General features: G+C 40.4%; 1 protein-coding gene across 1 annotated transcript in view; it reads left to right on the top strand.

Moving 5' to 3' along the window:
* Window positions 1-27,569, top strand: part of MAGI2 (membrane associated guanylate kinase, WW and PDZ domain containing 2) — a 1,340,884-nt gene that overhangs the window by 1,107,777 nt on the left and 205,538 nt on the right. The window contains exon 10 of the mRNA XM_029233155.1: window positions 141-779. Within this exon, the coding sequence (XP_029088988.1) occupies window positions 141-779 (639 nt within the window). The remainder of the gene's footprint in view (window positions 1-140; window positions 780-27,569) is intronic.

Genomic DNA, 27,569 nt, shown 5'->3' with positions numbered 1-27,569 from the left:
CTATTCTAATTGATCTTCTCACTGCTTACTGAGAAACAGAGCACGTCTTTCACTAGTCTCATAAATAATTCCATTTCTCTATGTCAGCGTTAATTGAACTTACCTCATGTTGTCAATCTCTTTCTTTTTTTCCCTTGCAGGTGATGTCATTGTCTATATTAATGAAGTTTGTGTCCTTGGACACACTCATGCAGATGTAGTCAAACTTTTCCAGTCTGTTCCTATTGGTCAGAGTGTCAACTTAGTGTTGTGTCGTGGCTACCCTTTGCCCTTTGATCCTGAAGATCCTGCTAACAGCATGGTGCCACCCCTTGCAATAATGGAGAGGCCACCTCCAGTGATGGTCAATGGAAGACATAACTATGAAACATATTTGGAATACATTTCTCGGACCTCACAGTCGGTTCCAGATATAACAGATCGGCCGCCTCATACTTTGCACTCAATGCCAGCTGATGGTCAGCTAGATAGCACGTATCCACCACCTGTCCATGACGACAATGTATCTATGGCTTCATCTGGGGCCACCCAAGCTGAACTTATGACCTTAACCATTGTGAAAGGTGCCCAGGGCTTTGGCTTCACCATTGCAGACAGTCCTACAGGACAGCGGGTGAAACAAATACTTGACATTCAGGGATGCCCTGGCCTGTGTGAAGGCGACCTCATTGTTGAGATCAACCAGCAGAATGTACAGAACCTGAGCCATACGGAAGTAGTGGATATACTTAAGGACTGTCCCATTGGAAGCGAGACTTCTTTGATTATCCATCGAGGAGGTAAGATAAACACTGGCTCAGCAATCAGTATGCAGGTGAAGTAGTAGAACCTTTACAATAATATCGAAAAAATGGAAGTTTCTCTGGAGTTGAATGAAATGGCACTTTTTTAATTTTAATTTTTTTAACTTTATTGAGTATAGTTGATTTACAAATGTTGCGTTGATTTCTGCTGTACAGCAAAGTGTTTCAGATGTGTGTGTGCGTGTGTGTGTGTGTGTATTCTTTTTCACATTCTTTTCCATTATGGTTTATCACAGGATATTGAATATAGTTCCCTGTGCTATACAGTGGGACCTTGTTGTTTTTACATTCTATATATAGTAGTTTGTGTCTGCTAATCCCAGACTCCCAATCCATCCCTCCCCCACCTCCCCTCCCCCTTGGCAACCACAAGTCTGTGAAATCATACTTTAAAAAATGAAGGTAAAAGAGTAAGTAAGAAAGAAAAACATGAGTCCAGGAAGCTGTGCTTTTTAATTTTGAGAATGTATCTTTTCCTATATTAAGCACAATAAGAATAGTGTTTTCAGTCTTACAAATATATATTGCTGTGGGGAATTCCCTGGCGGTCCAGTGGTTAGGACTCTGAGCTTTCACTGCTGAGGGTGTGGTTTCAATTCCTGGTTGGGGAACTAAGATCCCGCAGGCCATGCGACATGGCCAAAGGGGGTGAAAAAAAAATATATATATGGCTGTGAACTGAGAGGGTAAAGGTTGAATCCCCGAGTATGAGTGGGTTGTATTCCAAAAGTTCATTAATGTTTCAGTTGTGGAGGCTTCAAACTGGTTTCCATTGACTTAATTAAGAAAGCTGATTTTCCCCAAGGAAGTGATACTCTGAGCTGTGCATAGGTTTGCAGGCTAGCATGTGGAAGCTGGTTCAACTCCTTCCAAGCTCAAGTACAGTCTTGATAATCCCCGTAAGTACCAATGGGAGCTGTGTCTCCACAGAAAAATCATTTCAGAGTTGTAAATAGCATTGCTCAGGACACTTCTATTACTACAGGGATGCTCCATCAATCATTACCCATAGGGCTTCCCTGGTGGCACAGTGGTTGAGAATCTGCCTGCCAATGAAGGGGACACGGGTTCGAGCCCTGGTCTGGGAAGACCCCACATGCCGCGGAGCAACTAGGCCCGTGAGCCACAACTACTGAGCCTGCGCGTCTGGAGCTTGTGCTCTGCAACAAGAGAGCCCGCGACAATGAGAGGCCCGTGCACCGTGATGAAGAGTGGCCCCCCACTCACCGCAACTAGAGAAAGCCCTCGTGCAGAAACGAAGACCCAACACAGCCAAAAATAAATAAATAAATAAATAAAATTTTAAAGAAAAGAAACTTGTTTAAAATATATATATATTAAAAATATAATAATAATTACCCATAGTGCCTTCTGTGCCCTGGGAAGAAAGCTATGGAACAGGCTTGGGGCTGAAGTTCTGGGCTGGGTGTTCCAGGTGAAGTATGGAACTGAGAGCAGTGAGGACTGTGGTAGGACCTCTGAGCCCTGGAGGTGTTTCTTCCCTTCCACCTGCTCTGTGGGGAAGGGAATGGGGCTAAGCAGAGGCTACCTCCTTCATTTCTTTCCTACTCTGCTCTTGACTATCAGTGAAACTAGGGAGAGAAAGGAGGGAACGGTCATAGATAGAGAGGATACTTGGAAACAGGGTGTAAATGAAAGGGCTCAGGCTAAGTCCTGGTTTTCTGCTTACCAATTTGGGGACTTAAGACAGTTAGTCCATGAGCTTCAGATGTCTCATCTGTTATATTGGGATGATAATACTACCTAACCTGATGGAATGTTCTTAGTATAATGGGCCGCATAGGTGCTCTTTAAATGTCTGTTGAGTGTAGATTAGCACCAAAGCTACAGCAGGGATGCATCAGAAGGAGCAGTACTGCGAGGAACTTGTGCGTGAAGAGCACACGTGTGGCAAACATACGTGATTGTCTATTCAAAGAACTAAAAACAGGATGAAAGCCCTGTCAGTTTGAAATGCAAGTGAAAGCAGTCAAAGCTGAAAGAAGCACCTTTTATGATGTATTTGGCCCTCTTCCCTTCAAGGAAGTATTTACATTATTGATTTTTGTGTGAAAATGGACACCAAATACTAGGCATTTATGAGCAACACTATACAAAGTACTATGTTCCTATCTTAAAAAAAAGAAATTAATATGATAGCAGAAGTCTTAAATGTGACCTTCAAGCATTATTACAAAATAGCACTTGAATCTTGATAATTAAATATTGACAGTGTATTTTAATTTCACCCATTGCTTAAGATTAAAACAAATACCCTTAATTAAATAGCCATATCTTCTTCCCTTTTTTTTTTTTTTTTTTTTTGCGGTACACGGGCCTCTCACTGTTGTGGCCTCTCCCGTTGCGGAGCACAGGCTCCGGACGCGCAGGCTCAGCGGCCATGTCTCACAGACCCAGCCGTTACGCGGCGTGTGGGATCTTCCCGGACCGGGGCACGAGCCCGTGTCCCCTGCATGGGCAGGCGGACTCTCAACCACTGCGCCACCAGGGAAGCCCCTGCTGTATCTTCTTAATGTGCAATTGAAAATCAAATCTTTGGAACAGGTTCTTGATATTAAATGGTATAACTGAAAATCACTTTGCAGTATCCACTGTATGATTCATAGAAACAAGTTTGGGCACTTTTCATATATAATACCTTTTTTAAAGGCATGATGTAGCAGAAAAAAGTATTCTGAAATCGTTTTTTCATATATATATATAATATGTATTTATATTATTGCCATTTGTACCTTTCCTGAAAACATTTCTCTCTGCCTGCTATCAGCTAGATTACCCTGTTCTTGCTTCTTTTCCCTCCATTCTATCCCACTCCCATTTAATCCCCAAGTATTCAAAGTTTTTTTTGTTGTTCGTTTGTTTTTATTGAGGTATAGTTGATTTACAATATTGTGTTAGTTTCAGGTGTACAGCATAGTGATTCAGTATTTTTGCAGACAGATACAGAAATCGAGTATTCAAAGTTTTGGTTGCAGTTTGTGTTTGGGGACAAGGAATTTGTTTGTATTTTGTGGCTAGTGTAGAATTGCAGAATGTAGTACCCTGTAATGCTTAAAGTATTTCTAGTCAAATCCTCTTATGTTTTCCTGGATTCCCAGAACTTGTAGTCAGCTCTCTGAAATTAATAGGAACTAACGCCATGTTTTTGTGATGAAATTCACCTTGATTATCTTATTATAGGCTACTCATAAGTGCTTATGGCCTCACTCAGATAAGCATAAATCTTCAAGAGCAAATTCATACACCCGGGTCTTTGTGTCTGGATTATGGTTGTTTTAAATTATTTACTAGGATTTTTTTATTTATAAAGTGATTATGTGGTTTAATTTTTTCAAACAAATAGTGTCAGAAGGTATACAATGAAAAGTAATTATCTCTCCTTTCCCAGGATTCCAGTCCTTTTCCTAGAGGCAAACATATTGTTTGTATACACACATTTCTAGAAATTTTGTAGCCTTAACTAGCATGTATATATGTAGTATGTTTAACATAAATGGAATGATATTATACATACACATCTTGCTCTGAATATCTTGGTTATTAGGGTGTGTTTTATCCTTTAAGAAACATCATTGTGGTATTATTTACATACCATAGAATTCACCAATTATAATTATATACTTCAATAAGTTTTGCTAAAATGATATAGTTATGCAGCAATCACCATAGTCCTTAGAACATCCATCACCCCAATTCCTTTAGCCCTCAGATAATCACTAATGTGCTTTCTGGATAGTTTTGCCTTTCTAGAAATTTTTGTAAATGGAATCATACAGTATGCAGTGTTTTACTGAACATAATGCTGTTGAGGAGATCTACCCATGTAGGTGCATGTATGAGTAGTTTGTTTCGTTTTATCGCTGAGTAGTATTCCATTGTATGGGTACCACATTTTTTTGTGTTTTAATCCGTTTACCAGTGCATGGACATTTGAGTTGTTTCCAGGTTTTGGCATTCATAAATAACGTTGCTGTGAACATTTGGATATAAGTGTTTGTGTGTGCATACCTTTTCACTTTTCTTGAGTAGATAGGAGTGGAGTGGTAGGAGTGGAGTGGTACAGTTGGGTTATATGATAAGTGCATAGTTAAATTGTTCAGAAGTAGCTAGAATGTTTTCCAAAATGGCTGTACCATTTTACATTCCCACTAGCGATGTGTGAGGTTTCCAGTTTCTGCCCATTGTTGCCCATACTTGGTATAGCTAGTCGTTTTGATTATAGCCATTTTAGTGCCTGTATAATGATGCCTTTTTGTGGTTTTAATTTACATTTCTCTAATTTTTTCATGTGTTTACCATGGCATGTATTCATATGTTTATTAGCGTTAATTATCTTCTTTGGTGACATGCCTACTCAATATTTTGCCCATTTGTATATTTATTAAGCTGTTTGTCGTCTTCCTATTAAATTGTAAAAGTCCTTTTTACATTCTGATTACAAGCCTTTTAAAAGATAAATGATTTGCAATTATTTTCTCCCAGTCTGTGGCTTATCTTTTCATTTTCTTAATGCTTCCTTTTGAAGCACAGAAGTTCTTAATTTTGATGAAGTCCAATTTATCAGTATTTTCTTATATGAATCATTCTTTTGTGTTAGATCTAAGAAGTCTTTCCCTAATCCAAGATGACAAAGTTTTTCCTGCTTTCTTCTAGAAGTTCTATAGTTTTATCTCCGATATTTAGACCTATAAACTATTTCAAGATCATTTTTGAGCATAGTGTAAGGTAAGGATCTAAGTGCATTTGGTTGCATTTGGACATCCAATTTTTCTAGCACTATTTGTTTAAAAAAAAAATCCTTTCCGCTTGGATTGCCTTGGCAATTTATCAAAACCGAATTTGCATAAATGTGTAGGTTTATTTCTAGACTCTATTCTCTTTATTGACCTATATGTCTATCCTCATTGTCATACCACACTCTCTAAATTAGCTTTATATTAAGTCTTGAAATCAAGTAGTATGAATCCTCCAACTTTTGCCTCCTTTTTTAAAATGATTTTGGTTATTCTAGGTCCTTTGCATTTCCATATAAACTTTAGGATCAACTTTTAAATTATATTTTTAAGTAAAAGGCCTGCTGAGATTCTGATGTTGCATTCAAGCTATAGAACAATTTTTGGAGAATTGCCAACTTGAATTTCTCCATTTATAAATATGGTATATTTCTTCTTTGGTGACATGCCTGCTCAATATTTTGCCCATTTATATATTTATTAAGCTGTTTATTGTCTTCTTATTAAGTTGTAAAAGTCCTTTTTACATTCTGATTACAAGTCTCTTAGAAGATAAATGATTTGCAAATATTTTTTTGAATCTCCTTTAATTTCTCTCAGCAATGGTTTGTAGTTCTTAATGTAGAGATCTTGTACTTCTTCTGTTAAACTTATTTCTAGCAATTTTATTCTTCTTGATAATATTGTGAATGTGAATGGAACATTGTCCATTTTCAGATTGTCATTTTCAGATTGTTTATTGCTAATATATAGAAATACATATGATTTTTGGTTTTGATCTTGTACACTGTAACCCTGTTACGCTCAGCTCTGGGGGCTTTTTCTTTTTTTGTAAATTCCATCAGATTTTCTACATAGACTATTGTGTCATCTAGTAGTAGAGCTTTATTTCTTTCTTTCCAAGCTGTATGTCTTTGATTCCTTTTCTGTGCTTTATTACACTAGCTGGAACCTCAAGTATGATGTCAAATAGAAATAATTATGAGGGGACACCCTTGCCTTATTGCCAATTTTAGTGGGAAGGTATTAGCCTTTAACCATTAAGTATGATTTTTTTGATGTAATTTTTTTTTTTTTTTTTTTTTTGCGGTACGCGGGCCTCTCATTGTTGTGCCCTGGCCTCTCCCGCTGCGGAGCACAGGCTCCGGAAGCGCAGGCTCAGCGGCCATGGCTCACGGGCCCAGCCGCTCCGCGGCATGTGGGATCTTCCCGGACTGGGGCACGAACCTGTGTCCCCTGCATCGGCAGGCGGACTCCCAACCACTGCGCCACCAGGGAAGCCCCTGATGTAATTTTTATATGCTGTATGATCAGGCCACTCAAGATGGCTGTTCTCTTGCTCTCTGGACATCCCTTGCTCAACCAGTGCCTGCTTCACCTAAACCCTACACACATGACTGACCTTCCCATGTACTTGCCCCAGGCGCCAGCTGGTGATTGTTCTTATCAAAGGGGTGGTGAGGGGCGTGCCCCTTGCTGGTTTCCCTGGTAACTAATGAGCCCACCTGACATCAATTCCCCTATAAGTGGTAACCTCCCCTTCCCCCTGACCCTGTGAGTGAAGAAGACCGTTGAGTTGTTGCTTCAGGACCCTACTTCTGAGTGTAAGTTCCCCCATCCATTAAACCATTGATGTCTCTGTTGCAGACTCCGGGCTCTTTCTTCAGTCTTAAAGCTGGGCAAGCACACGCCTTGTAGGCTTGCGGGTACCGCCCAACAATTGGCAGAGCCAGCCAGGAGACTGAGGAAACTCCCGGGAGCGCCGAGACGTAGGGAAATGCAGAATAGGGGATGGAAAGTTGCGGGAGTAGTCCTGAGGTGGCCGTCCACTAACATGCAGAGCCCAAAATTTCCAGGGGTGAGCCCGAAACTTGGGGAAATCCTGGGGTGGCTATCTACTAGTATGTGGGTCTTATGGTGGCTGTCCTTGATGAATGGGGGCTGCCAAGAGATCTAGAGAACAGTGGCCTCTAATGCCTCTGCTATTGTATCAAAGTGAGCCTTTTGTAATTGGTTAAGCTAGCTTGTTAGAAGGAATTTCTCTTCTGTATTTCTCTGGTGCCTTTGAGATGCAAATGATCCACCTGGCCTCTCTGGAACTTTAATCTTCTGTGATCTCTAAGAGTAAAGGAGAAAAAGCTTTTAGTTAAACTCTATAGAAATAATTACGTTTTGGGAATATCTATCTAAAATAGTCTCTCCAGATTTTGGTAACTTGAAACTAAAGTTGAAAGAAGAGAATTCAAGGGTCATTTCAAATAGGATAAAATATCGGAACATTAAACGCTGAGCAGGTCTCAGTTTACTACCTGTACCTGCTTAGGAGAGGAAGACTAATGCACGAAATTTTCCAGTCAGAAATGCAGTTACTTGCTTCTTGGTTTTTGCCAGAGATTAAGGTTTTTACGGGTTAAGAGTATAATCAGTCACAATTCTAGTTATTGTAAACAAGTATCTTTATTGAGTACATTGTAATCAGGTGCTTAGTCAGGTGTCTTTGTTTTTGTTTTTGTTTTTTTTTGCGGTACGCGGGCCTCTCACTGCTGTGGCCTCTCCCGTTGCGGAGCACAGGCTCCGGACGCGCAGGCTCAGCGGCCATGTCTCACAGACCCAGCCGCTCCGCGGCATGTGGGATCTTCCCGGACCGGGGCACGAGCCCGTGTCCCCTGCATCGGCAGGCGGACTCTCAACCACTGCGCCACCAGGGAAGCCCCAGGTGTCTTTTTAAGTCTTTTGTCTTTTATAGACAGTTATTGTTTTACTCTTATGCTTTTGCAAAAGTGCCTCATCTTCAAGAAGATTCATAGGAAGGACCTTTTGACAATAACAGGTCCGTGGTAAATTTCAGATTATATTGCTGAACTGGGTAAGAACTTAAAGAATCCTAACGGAAGACCTGATGGCTTCATGAAAAGTTAAAAAAAAGGATTGGTCACTGAGTGAACTGGTGAATATGGTTATAATTTTTATGGGTTTTGTCTGGAATGTTACTGGTTTTGATCTGTGTTTTCCAGATATAGGGAAGCCCTTCCCCTCAAGTTGGTTATGATTTATAGCAATTTGGTAAACTACACCTGTGGGTAGAATTGAAGCATTTTCCTTTTCTCTCTGCCTGGTCCCTCCAGAAATTAGAGACTCCTGGGTTCTGAGCAGCCTTATCAGGAAAATGGAAAAGACTGTCTCCTGACATGTGCAGGGACTTCTAGAAGAGAAAAATCCACCAAGGCAGAGGCTGATAGCAGGGCTTTGGCATGGCTTTCCTGGCCTTGGGAGACCTTTTGGTAATTCAATCTGAGCTCCTGAGCCCCCCTCAGCCAGTTTGGAGGAGCCTATAAGGTCGATTGACCAAACTTGTTTTGCAGACAAATTAGTCTTGATTTGGCTGTGTTTGGTGGATATGAGGCTAATTTTAGAGAGAACAATATTATGTTTCAATGGATATTAAATTCTGGTTCTTTTGATTGAGGTCTGTACTTATGAATGTTATTGTGCTAGCCATACTTTTGCCCTGATGTTCTGGATGGAAAGAAAAGTATCTAGTGAAATTGTCTCAGAGTATAACTACTCATGAAGTGTGACACTGCTTGCTTTAAGTCTGTTGCTAAAAGCACATGTTCAGTGCTTGTTTGACAGTTGGGGATAAGTGATAAAATGTATAGCCTGTTAAGTGTTTCCCCATCAACATCCCTCTGAGCCTTTTCACGTGATCTGATTAGTGCTCCCCCAACTCGAATGACTAGGCCAATATAAAGGAGGCCTGGCATCTAGGGACATGATCTGCACCTGGGGTAGCAGCTAGCGCTCAGCAGCGAGGGAAGGATATTTTGTTCATCAGTACTTTCTATTGAAAGATTTGCAATCGAAAGGGGAAATGATGGGAAAATCTGCACACATTGAAGTATGGGGAAGTCCGAAGGCTTATACATGGTTTAACTTAAATTTTACCGACCAGAGTAGCCTGTTTTGTGGTCTTTCAGATAGGCATTGTACATCGCTTTGGCCATTGAGGAAGGGAATGCATTTGAAAGTCAAAATGAAATAGCTGTTGTTCAGATATCCAAGGTAAAACTAGGTGGCCACTGTATACGTGGTATTACTGAAAACTTGAGTTTTTTGAACTGTATTGCAGACCAGGACAAAAACCACAGGCGGGTGTGGTATTACCTCAGGTGTGGTTTCTGCTTGTATTTTGGTTATGATCTGCTCTGTGTTGTGCCTATTAGATGTCTTACATTTCATCCCTAGCCTGAGCGAAGGAAATTTATTCAAGGACGGAGTAACAACACTAGCCTCACTGTGAAAATGAGTCTGTTAATTGCTGGGTCTACGGTGAGATCCCATTGTTGTACTCCTCTAGACTTCCATGAAAAATTGACTCGGCTATTCTGACTATGGCAATGGGGCAAAAGACTCACCATCTTCCTGTCCCACATGCCCATACATCAGAAGGACCCCTGACAGTAAACAGTACTGTACAACTGGCTGCCCATGAGCACCACTGGGCTGTGTTGTGTGGAATAGAATAGGCTGGCTTCTGGACACCCAAGTCCAACTAGTGGGATTAACTGTCTTTTGTTTGGAAAGACCTAATGGGTCTACTCCTAAAGGCACCCTACATAACATGGGGTGGCAGACCTCTACTGTGACTGCTGACTCCTGGCTAGGCCACCAGAATGTTCGTTTTTTTGTGGGGTTTTTTTTGCGGTACGCGGGCCTCTCACTGCTGTGGCCTCTCCCGTTGCAGAGCACAGGATCCAGACGCGCAGGCTTAGTGGCCATGGCTCACGGGCCCAGCCGCTCCGCGGCGTGTGGGATCTTCCTGGACCGGGGCACGAGCCCGTGTCCACTGCATCGGCAGGCGGACTCTCACCCACTGCGCCACCAGGGAAGCCCCAGAATGTTCGTTTTAAAGCCGAGCCTACCCCTCCCTGTGGGGGGTGGCTCTGGGTTTGTGAAAACCAGGGGTGGCCTTACCTTCCTGATAACTGGACAGGGCACTGCTGCTATTGACTCCCTTTACATTGACCCATTAAGCGCTTGGCTCCAAAGTTTGCCCACATCCTGGCAAATGACTGTTCACTGTTCTGAGCATAATAGGTAGCTTACTCTTGAGCCTCTCTGGCTGCTGTTGTCTGTATTGTGTTTGTGGTATCTGGTTGCAGTGACCCCAGGGATATCTCAGAAGAAGGGCGGACCAAGATTGTAAGGGTCGTGCCGGGTATGTAGGGGTGGAGTGTATGTTCAGGCCACTCAAGATGTCTGGTCTCTTGCTCTCTGGACATCCCCTGCCCGACCAGTGCCTGCTTCACCTAAACCCTACACACATGACTGACCTTCCTATGTACTTGCCCCAGGCCCCAGCTCGTGACCGTTCTTATCAAAGGGGTGCTGAGGGGCGGGCCCCTCTGCTGGTTTCCCTGGTAACTAATGAGCCCACCTGACATCAATTCCCCTATAACTGGTAATCTCCCCTTCCCCCCACCCCCCAAGCGAAGACCCCACTGCATCCTGCCTACCACCCGCCGCACACGGTGGGGTGTCACTCCAGAACCTTGCTTCAGATGGGTATGCTCCCCAGTCCGTTAAACCATTGATGTCTCTGTTCCTGACTCCAGTCTGTTTCTTAGGTCATAAAGCTGGACAGGCACTGGCCTTGTAGGCCTGCGGGGTGCAGCCCAACATATGCCTTTTACCAGGTTGAGAAAATTCCCACCTTCTACTCTTAAATTGTTGAGAATCTTAATAATCAATATGTCTTGGCTTTCATCAAATTTTTTTCTGCAACTATTGAGATGATCATTTAGTGTTGTCCTTCATTAATATAGTGCTTTACATGATTTTTAAATATTAAACTACTTTTGCATTCCTGGGATAACCCCACCTGGTCATGGTGTAGAATTCTTTTTGTACGTTGCTAGATTCTCTTTGCTTATATTTTGTTAAGACTTTTGAACCTGTTGGCGGAGGTGTTCTATAATTTTCTTTTCGTGTAGTCTGTCTGGCTTTTTTGTCAGGATAACATTGGCCTCTCCCTCTCACTCTATTTTCTGAGTCTGTGTAAGATTGATATTATTTCCCCCTTAAAAGTTTTGATAGAATTCACCAATGAAGACATCTAGGCTGGGTTTTTACTCATAGAGTGATTTTTAGTTACTAATTAAATTTATTTTCTTGATTTAGGTCTATTCTAATTTTCTGTTTCTTCTTGAATCAGTTTTGGTGTTTTATGTATATCTAGGAATTTTTACAATTCATCTAAATTGTCCAATTTGTTAGAATAAGGTTTTTAACGAAATTTTATAAAATTCCTTTTTAAGAACCAACTTTTGGCTTCGTTGTTTTCCTGTTTTCTATTTCAATTATTTCTACTTTGATCTTTGTAATTTCCTCACCTCTGCTTATTTTGTGTTTGAGTTACCTTGCCTTTTCTGTCATCCTGAGGTGAAAGCTTAGAGTAATGACTCTAGTTCTCTCTAATAAAAGCATTTAAAGCTATAAATTTCACTGTAAGCAATTCATTAGCTGAATTCCATAAATTTTTATATTGTGTGTTTTCTTTTTTATTCAGCTCAAGATATCTTCTTATTTCTGTTGTGGTTTCTTTTTTAACCCATAGGTTACTTAGAAATGAGTTGTTTATTTTTCAAACGTGGGATTTCCCAGTACTTTTCTGTGGATTTCTAATAATTTTTCCTTGGAGGAGAACGTATTTTGTGTGATTTCAGTCCTTTTAAATGTGTCAAGACTTGTATTATGGCCCAGTGCCTTGCTTTTTTTAACTTAACAGTTTATCTTAGAGGGCTTTATATATTAGTTCAGAAATATACCTCATTATTTTTAATAGCTTATTTAATCATAACTAATGGATATTTTAGTTGCTTTCATTTTTAATCTGTTATTAAAAAGTGAGGTATCTGTACAAGAGAGTAAATCTATATTATAGATTCGTTCCTTATTTCAACAAATATTTCTTTTTTATATTTTTTATTAATTAATTTTTTTTTGGCTGCATCGGGTCTTTTTTGCTGCCCGTGGACTTTTCTCTAGTTGCAGAGAGCGGGGGCTACTCTTTGTTGTGGTGCGCAGGCTTCTCATTGCGGTGGCTTCTCTAGGCGGGCTCTAGGCGTGTGGGCTCCAGTAGTTGTGGCACATGGACTCAGTAGTTGCAGCTCGTGGGCTCTAGAGCGCAGGCTCAGTAGTTGTGGCACAAGGACTTAGTTGCTCCACAGCATGTGGAATCTTCCTGGACCAGGGCTCGGACCCATGTCCCCTGTACTGGCAGGCTGATTCTTAACCACCAGGGAGGTCCTCAACAAACATTTCTTGAGTGCCTGCTATGTACTAGGCATTTTTTTGGCACTGGAGGTAAAGCAATAAACAAAATAAAGCACATGCTTTTTCCCATGGAGTTGATATTCCTTTGGAGGGTGACAAAACAATAAATGCCGACATAAATATGTCCTTTGTGTATTTGTCACTTACCTCCTTATCCCCATGGAGTTTTATTCTTGAATATTAATTTTATCACCAGCTACTTTACTGGGTTATCTTAATGTTTCTTATATTTTATTCAGTTCGTTTCATAGGATATGGGAGCATATAATCATACCACCTACAAATTACAGTCACTTTGCCTTCTCCCTTCCTATTTGCATACCTCTGATTTGTCTTATTTAATACATTTGACTGTTATATCTTGAACATTGTTGATTAATAGTGGGGATTATAGAAATTCCTATCTTATTCCTGGCTTAAATGAAAACTGTCTCATTTTATACAAACACAGTACTGACTTTTATCATGTTAAGGAAGTACCCTTCAATTCCTATTTTATTAAGAATCTTTATCAAAAATGGGTAATGAATTTTATCAAAAGCCAAAAAGGCATCTATGGAGATGATCATTATTTTCTCCTTTGATTTATCACTGTGATAAATCACATTGAGTTTTATTATTATTGAACTATCCTTTCATTCCTGGAATAAACTATATTATGCTTATAAGGTGTCCCTAGTTTCTATTTGTTTATATATAATTTTGCATCAACATCAATAAATGAGATTGGTCCCAAGTTTTCTTTTTTGGATCTTGTTTTGTTCTGATTTGCTCAAAGTTATGCTGGTGTCGTAAAAGCAGTCAGTAGCTTTCCTTCTCTCTCTGCTCTAAACGGTTTAAGTAACGTTGAAGTTATCTATTCCTTGAGGTTATGATATAATACACCTTGGAAATTATCTAGTTCTAGTGGGTTTGGTTTGGTTTGGTAAGGGGAGGGATAACCTTTTACAACTTTCTCAATTTCTTCCATAGTAATTCATCTTCTTAGAGTTTCTGTCTTGGCTGGACTTGGTTTTTATGATTTATATTATAGCCTACAAAATTGTCTCTTTTATTCATGTTTTCAAATGTATTTAAATAGAATTGAATCAAGTATCCTCTCATTTTCTTCTTCCATTTTCCCCTTGACCTAAGAATATCTCTATTATTCTCATGTCTTATAGGTGCTGTTTTCTTGATTAGGTTGGCTAATAGTTCTCCTGTTTCAGTGGTTCAAGAAACATATTAGTTTATTTATAAATAATTTGTTGGCCGATGCTCAGTCTACTATGAAATAGGGAATCATTATACTTTCTACCCAAGGAGGCTGTTACTTGATGTCTGGAATAAAGCAACTCCAGCGTGACTACTAATCAATCCTTGTCATGTATTGTACTATTATTTATATTAAAATGCAACAAAGTTCCCTACTTAATTTGTGAACCTCCCATAAGTTACAGTTGATTAATATTTGAAATTTTTTCTTATTTCTAGAAAACATGATACCAAAAGTTTTCACTAGATCAGAATATTCCCTTCTCATGCTGACAATATAATAGTAAATAGTATCAGTAATGCACATCTTCTCTTTGTTTTACATTCAAATAGAATTCAGAGTATTTGAGAAGCAGCATAGACTATATCAGAACTTTGTTTGAGGGCAAAGCATAAAAATCATGGACACAGAGAATTATGTCTATGTAGAGAACTCCTGTTTCAAAAGTTCAAAAAGCATGTTATTAAAAATATTGTATAACGAGTTTTAAACTGCACAGAGAAAATGTTAAAAGCAAAGCTATAAGAAGTATTGACATTTTAAATAATGCTAACAGTTTTTTCTAAAAAAAAATTTGTTTGGTTTAGAAGTAGTTTCAAAATCACGTAAAAATTCTGAGTGTAGAATACAGAACATTGAATACCACTTACCCACATTGCTATTAACATTCTGCCCCAGTGTGTGTGCGTATGTGTGTGCATTGGTGAATGTGCGTTTCTGAACCATTTAAGACTAAGTTGCAAATATCATGCCCTTTACCCCCAATATTTTGGTGTTTATCTCGTGTCACTACTTGTTTGGAGAAATATGTAAGTAGCTAGTTAGTTAAAGTTATAAAAGATACTTTTAAAGAAGCACTTAGAACCACCAGCACAACAAAATACTTCAGAGGTCGTCAAAAGAGAGTTTATCTAAAATAAGAGAGAGTCAGTACTCACCAATAATAAGGATCTGTTACAGGAATATTTCTGAGAGAGAGAAAAGCACTGGTTATTTGAAAATAGTGTTATCCAGAGATTAGGTGAAAATCAAAGTGGATATTCCACAATCAATATCATGTAATCCAACGTTCCACTTGATATCATCAGAAAACAGTATATATGGGACTTCACTGGTGGCACAGTGGTTAAGAATCCACCTGCCAATGCAAGGGGCATGGGTTCGAGCCCTGTTCCGGGAATATCCCACATGCCGCGGAACAACTAAGCCCATGCGCCACAACTACTGAGCCTGTGCTCTAGAGCCTACAAGCTACAACTACTGAAGCCTGCACGCCTAGAACCTGTGCTCCGCAACGAGAAGCCACTGCAGTGAGAAGCCTGCGCACCGCAACAAAGAGCAGTCCCCGCTCTCTGCAACTAGAGAAAGCCTACATGCAGCAGCAAAGACCCAAAACAGCCAAAAATAAATAAAATAAAAAATTAATAAATTTTTCAGAACACAATGATACAAAAATATATTTTAAAAAAACAACAACAGTGTATACGACACAGCAAACAGAAAACAAATCCACACCATGAGGTGTGAATGACCATGGCTTACTGGCTGCTGTATTAACAAATATGCCTTGGGTCTCAGAAGCTTAGCACAATAAAAGTCTGTTTCTCACTTACATGATTTCCAGTGCATATGTTCCTGGATTGCAGATTTCCTGGGCAACTCTCCTCCACATAGTGGCTCATGGAACCAGGCTTCTCCCTGGTAGATCTCCATGCCCTAAGGCCAAGCTTGAAGTCCCCAGCTGAGTCCTCTTTAACCAGCTGGCAGATAAAGTGCAAACAAAAGAATAGAGGATCATGCAAGAGGCTATGGGGCCAGCCCCGGGAGGTGTATTTATCACTTCCTCCTACAGTTAGTTGGCCAGAACTCAGTTTCAGGCCCCATTAATCGTAAGAGGTTGGGACATGTTGTATTCTTGTGTGTCCAGGAATAAGGGGATGGTTTGGGGTCACACGTATAGTAGATACTCTGCCCTTGATATTTCTAATATGTTGTCTGCACCTTGATGTGCACATCAGGGACATATAACTACCGATTACGTGAAAGTGTGAGATGAAATCTTTCTTGTAACATGATATTGTAATACGACTCATTTCAGGCTTTTGAGGTACACTCAACTACTGGTATATGTTTTAAAGTTCACAGGGTCTCACATTTCCCTCCTCAACCCAGTTTTCATGGGTAAAGAAACTAGTGTTAAGTAATTGGCCCAAGTTCAATGAATGTGTGTGTAGACAGAAGGATGGACAATTTATGGTCCCCAGGTATAAGAAATATGAATAAACATCAATGACAAGGTACCTCATCATAATGTGAGAAGTGTCATGCATGTCACAAGCTATACACCAAACAAGGACATTGTTGCACAGATGACCCTTAGTGTGAGAGAGACAGGATGGTGGGAATACTTGTAGAGTTGTCACACCACTTAGAAGCAGCAAAAACAGAACTCAAATCTGTGTCTTCCGACTACAGTGAGTTTTACATTATGCCAGTTTCCCCCGACTTTATGCAAAGAAAATTTTGATGGCTTTTGCTTAGATGTGCAGGATTTATTTATTCACTTAATAAGTATTTGTTGGGGACCTACTGTGTGCCTAGCACTGATCTAGGTGCTAGAAATATGTCAGTAATGCAAACCCAGTCCCTGCCTCAAGAAGCTTATCTCCTAGCGGGAAAATTAGGTAATAAACAAGGAAATATATGTTAGGGATAAGAATGAAGAAAAACTGAGAAGCAGAGTAAAAGCAAGGAGAATGACAGGCAAGGAAGACAGTTTCTTTTAGAAAGAGTAGTCAGGGAAAGACATCTGTGCGAGGATCTAAAGAAAGCAAGGGAGCCAGCCCGTGTGGCTATCCAGGGAAGAGTGTTCCAGGCAGAGGGAAGGGTCTGAGGCAGACTGTTGGATGTAGACCAGCAACAGCAAGGAAGCTCCTGTGGCTGAGACTGAGTATGGAAGAGATGTGATAGTAGATGAGGTCAGGCCGATTGTTAGGGCTGTAGGGAGGCAGATAATGTAGAGTCTCACGCAGCCATGGGCCATAGAAAGGACTTCAGATTCTACTTTTGAGTGAAATGGGAAGCCTGTGGAGTGTTTGAGCAGAGGAGTGGTGTGATATAAGATTTTAAGAGACTCACTCTGGTGGCTGTGTTGAGAATAAACTGTGGGTAGACAGGGATGGAAGCAGGCAGACAAGTGTGTTGGCTTTCACAGTAATCCAAGTGAGAGATGAAGAGACTGGAGAAGGATGGTAGGAGTGGAGGCGATAAGAAAGCATTCTGAATATATCTCAAAGGAAGAGCCATAGGGTTTGCTGATGGATGGAGTGTGGGGTATTCAAGAAAGGAATCAAAGGCTGTAAAGTTTTGCCCCAAGCAACTGGAAGAAAAGAGTCGCCGTTTACTGGCAAGTTGAGTATGATGGATGGAAATACTCATGGGGGGCTAAAGGGGAAGTCAAGAGTCCAGTCTGGGACATGCCAAGCTTGGGATGCCTTTTAGCTTTCCAAGTGGTGATGGCTGGCTTGTGGAGGGTATTTAAAGGTGGAGACTGAATGGAAACATCTAGGGAATGAGCATAAGGAAAGAAGAGAAACGTTCTGAGGACTGAGGCCTGGGACCCTCCAACTTTAGAGTCATAAAGAGGAGTGAGCAGCAAAAGGCTAAAGCGTGACTTTCGAGAAGTCTTAGGAAAATGTTTCAGGATGGAAGGTGTGAGTAATTGTGTCAAGCGCCGGGTAAGATACAGCTGAGAATTTAACACTGGATTTGGCAACAGGATCAGATGTTTGGGGTTCACATGACCTTTCACGTGAACTGGCGAAAACACTCTAAAAAGTTTTTTGATGTGGCTGACTAACTGGGGAGGAGTCAGCATCAGCGTTTTGGTCACTTGAAAACAAAGCCTCTTTCATATTTGAACCTGTAGAGTGCGTTTATTTGCATGTACTGTGATATTATACATATTCCAAAGAAGGAAAGTGTACTTTCTCCTTTCATAATTACCCTAGATTATCTTTATTTTCTGCCTTTCAACTCCTATGAGATCAACTTCTTATCACCAAAAGGACTAGCATTCCTATTTGCTCTGTGTCGAAGCTACTTCTGTGGTAGGTTCCAAAAGGAGGGGCAGTTATACTTCTTAATATTTTAGACCTCATTTCATTTAGGGCTTATGAAGGAGGCAGTGGCATTCATTGTATCCAGGAGATTTGTGGAGACAATTGACTTTTTCGACTTGTCATCATAAAGTTCAAGTGCTATAAAAATACAAGTTTAAAAACTGCAGACTCTCTTTCATCCAAAAAAATACCCCACTGTACCCTAACCCACACACACTTTCATACACATCAGTTAAATAGTCGACTCAAAATATCGATTTGTTTTATTTAAAAATATATCTGGGGCTTCCCTGGTGGCGCAGTGGTTGAGAGTCCGCCTGCCGATGCAGGGGACACGGGTTCGTGCCCAGGTCCGGGAGGATCCCACATGCCACGGAGCGGCTGGGTCCGTGAGCCATGGCCGCTGAGCCTGCGCGTCCGGAGCCTGTGCTCCACAACGGGAGAGGCCACAACAGTGAGAGGCCTGCGTACCACACACACACACACACACACACACAAATATATATATATATATATATATATATATATATATAGGTCATTTCTAAATATAAATGGAAGAATGGCAGAAGTTCTATAGATGGTGAATACAATCTACATGTGACAAGATATAACTTAGCTATTGTGATTTGGTATCTACCTTTTATTTACCCTATTTACTAATTTGAGGATGCCTACATGCACAAAAAGGGCGTATTAAGATTTATATTCCCACATTCACCAGTATAAATATAAATAATTGCTCTAATGGAGATTTACAGAAATGCCAGATCAGAGAAACTACTGATTTTTAAAATACTAGCCAGTTTCCGCCAAATGCAAGGACTGTGTCTTATTTCTTAATTTTTCCTCAGAGCTTGGCAGGTATATTCATTAAGTTAATTTGTTCTGTTATGACATTAGGAGGAGAAGGACAGTCATAAAACAAAATTAGGAACATGTATGTGTGAGTCAAATAATGCACCTGAGTGTACAAAACTGGACAAAACTTTTTCTCCTGTCTAGGCTTTTTTTTTCTTTTTTTTTTCTTTTTTTAAATTTATTTATGGTACATTGGGTCTTCGTTGCTGCGCACGGGCTTTCTCTAGTTGCGGCGAGCGGGGGGCTACTCTTCTTTGTGGCGCGCGGGCTTCTCATTGCGGTGGCTTCTCTTGTCGTGGAGCGCAGGCTCTAGGAGTGCGGGCTTCAGTAGTTTTGGCGCACGGACTTAGTTGCTCTGCGGCATGTGGGATCTTCGCGGATCATGGCTCAAACCCGTGTCCCCTGCGTTGGCAGGCGGGTTCTTAACCCCAGCACCACGAGGGAAGTGCCTGTCTAGGCTTTTAAATCAGCGTTAAAATCCCTCTTTTCTCTTTGCTCATGTACCAAACCTTTGCCTAAATGTCTTTCTTCCTCTTTATTCATTTCACAAGTGTCACAGTTGCTGTTCTAAATATGGGGACATCCAGTAAACAAAATAAGCCCGTGTTCTTAAGGAGCTTACTTTAAATCTAATAGCAACAGATGAATCCTATAAATTAACCCACTAACTGCGTGAGTTATATGGCTGTAAAACCTGTCATACTACATCTTCACTCAGAAGAAACATACAGGCTTCCTGGCATTAGATGATGAGAAGCTCATGTAACTAGAATCAGCCTACCAGGTTTCTGGTATAATCTGTGCTACTAATTCACATGGCTACTTTAAATGTGTCACTTAAGTTCTCTGGCCACCAGCTCCCTGCTTATAAATTGAAAATCTGTAATATCCATATCATCTCAGAAACTCTACAGTTCTCAGTGTTTCTGAATCATGGCCTTATTTGGCTGTAATCGTGCATTCATTAGTTGGGGACCCCAGGAGAAAGGATCTTTAAAGAGTAGTTTGTTTTTCATGTGATATCTGTAAATATATTTCCTGCCCTCTTCTAATCCACTGTGGTAATTTCCTTGAGCTCACAGATCAAAAGTTTGCTACTCTTACAAAATTTGGCAGTAGCAGAATGTGGGATTTTGAGAAATGTCAGAGGAAAGAAGGAAAAAGTGAGGATGGTTATAGCCAACAATTCTGAAGCTACAGAAGGATGATAACATTTACTGTGATGTAAAATATGTTCAATCAGTTCATGCAAATTATTTTTATGTGGGAGGAGAGAATATTAGGGTCTTTTCATTAAGACTTTTTTAAAAAGTTATAAACTCAATTCTAAAAATGACCAGTATACAATAAACTTACGAAGTAAGTTTCAAATTCCCCTGATTCTATAAATCTTAAAACTTAGTAACCAAAACACACACACACATACCCACACACACATTCCTCACTATTTGCCACTATAGTGTAATAAATCATATGTAGGAATTTATGCTGATCATGTTAAAAATGTGCTCTGTCCCTAGAGTACTAGTTGCTTATGCATGAGAGCAGAAAGTTAAGCAAACTGAGTGCAATTAAAGTTCTGTGCAAGAGAATTCTGGTGTAAACTTAGAAAATCTTGTCGTGAAGCTGAATCACAGCACCTGCATGTAGGCTCTTACTTGTTGAATAAATGAATGAAATCACCTACAGCATTACCCTGCTATAAAAACATTATGAAGTCATGTTCATTTTTTCATATTTCAGAATATGAATGTAGACTTTTAATGAATATAAATTCTATCAAAAGAGCAAAGGAGGGCTTGCCTGGTGGCGCAGTGGTTGAGAGTCCGCCTGCCGATGCAGGGGACACAGGTTCGTGCCCCGGTTGGGGAAGATCCCACATGCCGCGGAGCAGCTGGGCCCTTGAGCCATGGCCGCTGAGCCTGCGCGTCCGGAGCCTGTGCTCCGCAACGGGAGAGGTCACAACAGTGAGAGGCCCGCGTACCCCAAAATAAAAAAAATAAAGAAATAGCAAAGGAAAATAATTGCAGTTATTATACCATATTAATGGGAATTATGCTAATTGCCCTAAAATTTAAAGAAAATGTATTGTTTTGCTTCTCCTTCCAATTAACAGTATTTCACAATGTGTGGTACATTTATGCAGAATTTTGTAGTGCCTTAGATAAATCAGTTTTACATTTCCAGTGAAGTGGGCTTTAATGAGTGTTATAATACATGTCAGTTCAGAAACAGTTTTATGTTACAAAGCATCTTCTACTGGAAAAGTTGCACCAGAGTGACACTTCCACTTAAAATACGGAATAAAATTTAGTGAGGGAAGCATAGATGAATCCATTTCAGCTAAATGCGTATAAATTTAGGATGAATATTACATTTTAGCTATGTATATTTTTCCTATGTTAAAAAACTACCCAGACCACATATGCCAACAACCTAAAGTGGGTTTTGGGGCCTACTAAATCCCACATGGAATACCTTGCCTCTTGGCATATAAATCCCCACTCCTATATAAAGAAAATCCAGTGAAAATGAAAACATTCATACTATTAAATACATTCATTAGATCGATATTTAGCTGAAGCTAACCTAACATCCATCATCCCAAGTGCTTGTAGGAAGTTATGCTGATCATGTTAAAAATGTGCTCTGTCCCTAGAGTACTAGTTGCTTCTCTCTCAGGCCTGAGAATCTAGCTTATATAGGCCCATCCTTTCTTCTCCACCTCTGGATTCAAAGGAAAACTTGTAGGCCCTCTATTCAAAGGCACCAACTTCACCTTGCTCTTGAAGGAAGCCACTGCTGTCCACTCAGGGAACTGCTTCATTCATATCCTTTATCATGGACACTATTATAACTTTTTTTCTTTGGGCACTTTACCCTTAACCTATATACCTGTTGGAATTTAGCCCATACTTGAAGAACCTTTTCTTTTTTTCTTTTTTTTTAACATCTTTATTGGAGTATAATTGCTTTATAATGTTGTGTTAGTTCCTGCTGTATAACAAAGTGAATCAGCTCTACGTATACATATATCCCCGTATCCCCTCCCTCTTTCGTCTCCCTCCCACCCTCCCTATCCCACCCCTCTAGGTGGACACAAAGCACCGAGCTGATCTTCCTGTGCTGTGCAGCTGCTTCCCACTAGCTATCTATTTTACATTTGGTAGTGTATATATGTCCATGCCACTCTCTCACTTTATCCCAGCTTACCCTTCCCCCTCCCCGTGTCCTCAAGTCCATCCTCTACATCTGTGTCTTTATTCCTGTCCTGCCCCTAGGTTCTTCAGAACCTTATTTTTTTTTAGATTCCATATATATGTGTTAGCATATGGTATTTATTTTTCTCTTTCTGACTTACTTCACTCTGTATGACAGTCTCTAGGTCCATCCACCTCACTACAAATAACTCAGTTTCATTTCTTCTTATGGCTGAGTAATAACCCTTGTATATATGTGCCACATCTTCTTTATCCATTCATCTGTCGATGGACACTTAGGTTGCTTCCATGTCCTGGCTATTGTAAATAGAGCTGCAATGAACATTGTGGTACATGGCTCTTTCTGAAGTATGGTTTTCTCAGGGTATATGCCTGGTAGTGGGATTACTGGGTCATATGGTAGTTCTATTTTTAGTTTTTTAAGGAACCTCCGTACTGTTCTGTGTAGTGGCTCTATCAACTTACATTCCCACCAACAGTTCAAGAGGGTTCCCTTTTCTCCACACCCTCTCCAGCATTTATTGTTTGTAGATTTTTTGATGATGGCCATTCTGACCGGTGTGAGGTGGTACATCGTTGTAGTTTTGATTTGCATTTCTCTAATGATTACTGATGTTGAGCATACTTTCATGTGTTTGTTGGCAATCTGTATATCTTCTTTGGAGAAAAGTCTATTTAGGTCTTCTGCCCATTTTTGGATTGGGTTGTTTGTTTTTTTGGTACTGAGCTGCATGAGCTGCTTGTGTATTTTGGAGATTAATCCTTTGTCAGTTGCTTCATTTGCAAATATTTTCTCCCATAAAGAACCTTTTCTTAATTCTACATTACCCTTCAGCCATGGCTCTCTCTTTTCTTTCATTCTGAGATAATTTTCTTGAAATACCATCCAAGTATGTGTTTACATATATCCCACCTTATTCCATAAATCATTTAAGACCATTATTCTTGGAGGAATCGGCCTTACTTAACATCTGTGCTTTCTCACCTTCCCTGAACCTCTTGAGCTACTGCTTTCTGGCTTGCGTCCCCATCATGCTACCGAAAATGCTCTCATGTTCACAGTGGCTTCCTATTTGTCAGATGAATACTTCTCATTTCTTCCAGAATCTCTCCCCCCTACCCCAAGCTTCCAGGGCACCATTCTCTTAGCTGTCTTCCAATTCTTTGTTTCTTCTCAGACTCCTTTAATGAATCCTGTTTCTTTGTCCATCCCTCAAAAACTGAGATTTCCCAGATTTTGTTGCTTTTAACTCTTTTATAACTCTATAGCCTCAACGCTACCACAGCCACCTACATGATCTTAATTGACTTTTATGGTTTTATGTCCCCTCTTAATGCCCTCCTGTGCTTCTCCATGACCTCTAGAGAACCAAGACCAATTCTTTATCTTGTATATAAATCCTTCATCATTTGGTCCATACCAGCCTCTTTAGCTTCATGTCACATTCTTCATTCCACAAATAGAATCTACCATGTTTCAGGCGCCGTTTGAAATTCTATCATACAGCACTGTACAAACATTTGAAATCCCTGCCTTCATGGAATTTATTTTCTCCTAGCAACATGAAACTATTGTTTTATACTTCATTGTCATAGGAAATTATGTTTTCCTACATGAAAGATCCCTTCTCTTTTATGTTTTTTTTTCAAACTCCTATTTACCCTTGAGAGTTCAGATCACATGTTACTTCTTCCAGGATGACTCTCCCAGCCTCCTACATTTCCCCAGGAAACCCTATAAATACAGCAGGTCAAGATTTTCTGTTAAGTCATGGCATTGGAGTTGCCATTATCCCTCTTAGGAATTTATCAGGAGAATCCCAAAAAGACACATTGTACCTTCCAGGTTGAAAGATCCTGTGCCCTTTAGCCAATTCTAAGTGGACTGCTAGCTAGTCCACCAGGTGGTCAGCTGATCTCTGTTAAGCGTCCATGCATCATTTTCCTGGCTTAGTCAAGAGGACAATTTATTGCTCCAGACAGCCTTGCTCACATATATGTTGCAAAATGAGTAAATTTGGTATACTATTCTTATGGATTAAAACTCTGCTGTTAGCCTAATTATAATACGATTCTAAATATAGATACAAATCCAGCAACACAATCATACTTTTCCTTTAACTTCTATTTTTTTCATAAACTAAGGATCACCCTTTTAACAGAAGATACAGGCAATATGACATTACTTCCACATGTACATCTATTAGCATTTAGCGAATAGCGTTTAGCTGTTTAGCAAATATGTTCTTGTCAGAAAAGTCTATTAAGTTCATGAGTTTGCTTGCCAGTTTTGTTTGAAGCTACACACTTTCCAACAGTATATCTTAATAATACACGATTTCTTGTTCCCTCCTTTTCTCCCATGTGGATTTCCTCTTGTGGATCACCTTCCAACAAAGGTTGAAGTCTGTCTCATCCGCTCCTGTCTCCAGGGGTGTATTTGTACAGGGTCATTTTCAGGTTATATTATGAAAAAAAAGGCCTCGGGATCAGAGTTTGAAATGAAACTCATTTTAAATTTTATTTATAAGACCTGCATTGCAGGCTCAAAGAAAGCAAGTACTTGTCAGTCAATAGCTGGACTTGCATCACACTGGTTCTCAACATAATCCGAATTATAGGCTTTCCCCAGCCTAAGGACCCTTTGAAGAATTGTTCTGTGTTCAACAAAGGGGAAAGGATCAAGGATGCCTCAGGGGAGCGGCAGGAAGGAGGACTTTGTCATCCTCAGTTAGCAACTTGAGGAAGGCTATTAGAAGAGAGAGCCAGTAACATACAGGGGAGGAAGTCACCATATTCAGTAAACCTTTAAGGATGCATAAAAGTGTTACAGTGATTGTCTGATGGAATAAGACATTAAGAATTTGGGACTTCTCTGGAGGTCCAGTGGTTGGGACTTCGCCTTCCAATGCAGGGGGTGTGGGTTCGATCCCTGGTTGGGGAGCTAGGATCCCACATGCCTTGTGGCCAAGAAGCCAAAACATGAAGCAGAAGCAATATTGTAACAGATTCAATAAGGACTTTGAAAATGGTCCACATCAAAAAAAAAAAAAAAAAGTCATTTAAAAAAAAAGGACATTAAGAATCTGTTTCTTAGTTTTAATTTTAACCTCAAGAATGCATGACTTGAATTTCTGTTTGTTATTAAGGCTACTTTTCTTCATTAGTTGCCATAACAACTGGGCTCTTACTGGCATTTAGCACCCAGAGGCCAGGAATGCTAAAACATACTGCTTTGAAGGATAGGCACAAATGTCCAAAATTCTCATCCAAAGTTCCAAGTAGTAGTATCTCTTTTGAAGACTATCCCAACTCCCATAACCAGGGGTCTTCTCTGCCCTTGTTGCCTTGGTTCTCTTCTGTTCTGCCGCTGGCAGAGCTTGCTGCCTTCTCGGGTAACCTGAGAGCATCACCTTGCTCCTCAGAATGTGGATGAGGACCACCATCCTCATTACCTCTGAGACCAGGGAATTTTGCATCCCACCTCAAACCTACTGACTCCTATTCTGCATTTTAATAATATCTCCCAGGTGATTCATATTCAAATTAAAGTTTGCATCCTCAAATACACAGGTCTGTGGAATGGTTGATCCTGGCCTGGTGACAGAATCTCCTAATTTAATGGAAGAGAGTTACACCAAATTAATAAAGACCTCCCCTGAGGCTCCTAAGAGAGCTTACTTCAACAAATGTCTCTGAACTGCGGGAGTTTATGAAAATCGGTTAATGACCCTTGTGAAGCACGTGTCTTGACACACTGAAAGACTGTCTGGGGAAAGTGCAGAAGGAAATGGTGAGCAGGTATACTTCTGAGACAGCCAGGCATGGAGAAGCAAAGTCATGCTTGAGGGTTCTCACACAAACCAAGAGATGCCTAGAATCTGTGCTGGCATCAGAAGGAGGGACCAGGGCCCTCCCAATTGCTTCTCTGTTTTACCCAAGCTGCCCCTGAAAGTCTCGATGAATAAGAAGACCCTTTTTGATATTTTTTGCTTGAGAACCTAGGATTTAAATTTACTCCAGAAGTTTGGGAAATTATTGATTAAAAACAGTAATTCGATTGATAGATGAAAAATGTGAAGTTTAGTTCACATATGTAACATAAAAATTGTTTATAAGTTGCGTATTTGTTAAAAAAAAGTACTAGCAAAAGAAACTCATATCCACCTCTTGTAAAATGCTTAAGCAACATTAACTCTAACAGAGAAATAAAACCTTGTTCCTAAAGACAGTGATCAGAAATAGTGCTTATCACTCCTGCCCTTTGAAAATCTTATGTTATGCTATGAAATGGCTCTACATACCACGCATAGTTAGACTTTAAATTGTCATCGTTATATCAAAAGAGTAGCATGGTACTGTTAACTCCAAAATGTCTGAAAGTACTTTAATTCAAAACAGCACTCTCAACTGTTAGGGAGAACTTAGCAGCTCTACCTTGTCAGGCCTGAGAAGATGTGCACAGTGTTTGGTCTCATTCGTCCCAGTGCTGTTTCACTGAACCAAACTTAAAGGCATTCGTCAACTTGGGAAATTAATAAGGACCAGAAAAAAAGTATGTGTTGATTCAAGTGTATGCAGTTTACAAGCAGTTAATTTAGGCACATGAAATACAGCCACGTGCAAATAATGGTTTTTCTGTGGATCGCCAATCCCTGTTCACTAGGAATTGATGGATCCCTCAGCTCAGAATGGTCGGTCTCCTCTAAATCTGTGTCTGGAATCCCAGCTTTCTTTTCATGTCCTGTCCACTTCTCTCAGAATCCAGGCACCCTCTCTAAAGAAGACTGCAGTGTGGCCCCTGTGGATGTCCCTCCCTTTGGGTCGAGTTCTTATAAGAGATTTATTCCCAAGGAGCCTGCTTTGTTATTGTCTCTTCCCATTAGGAGCCTGGCTCACTGGTTCTCAAACAAACATATAAAAGGAAAAAACATTGTATCACTCATTGGCAGGGTGATCTGGAGCTGTCCTAGCAGGACAGTAGGGTTACCTCCTCCTGACCTAGCACAAGGCCACACCAGAGCACTGGCCTCTTTGGTCCACTGTCTGCACAGAGCCCTGCCTCCAGTTTCTTCCCCAGCTAGAGTGAAGGAAACCCCACCAAAGCCTGGTTTCCTTTCAGTGCAATGGTGTTGGGAGGTAACCCAGTATAGCTGTTAGGAGCACAGGCCCTGAGCTCAAATGTGGGTCTTACCTTGACTTGTGTGATCTTGGACATGTTC

The sequence above is a fragment of the Monodon monoceros genome, unplaced genomic scaffold (assembly GCF_005190385.1).
Source record: "Monodon monoceros isolate NGI ecotype Baffin Bay Population unplaced genomic scaffold, NGI_Narwhal_1 Super_Scaffold_2, whole genome shotgun sequence".
Lineage (NCBI taxonomy): Eukaryota > Metazoa > Chordata > Mammalia > Artiodactyla > Monodontidae > Monodon > Monodon monoceros.
This window is presented reverse-complemented; position numbering and strand designations above follow the sequence as displayed.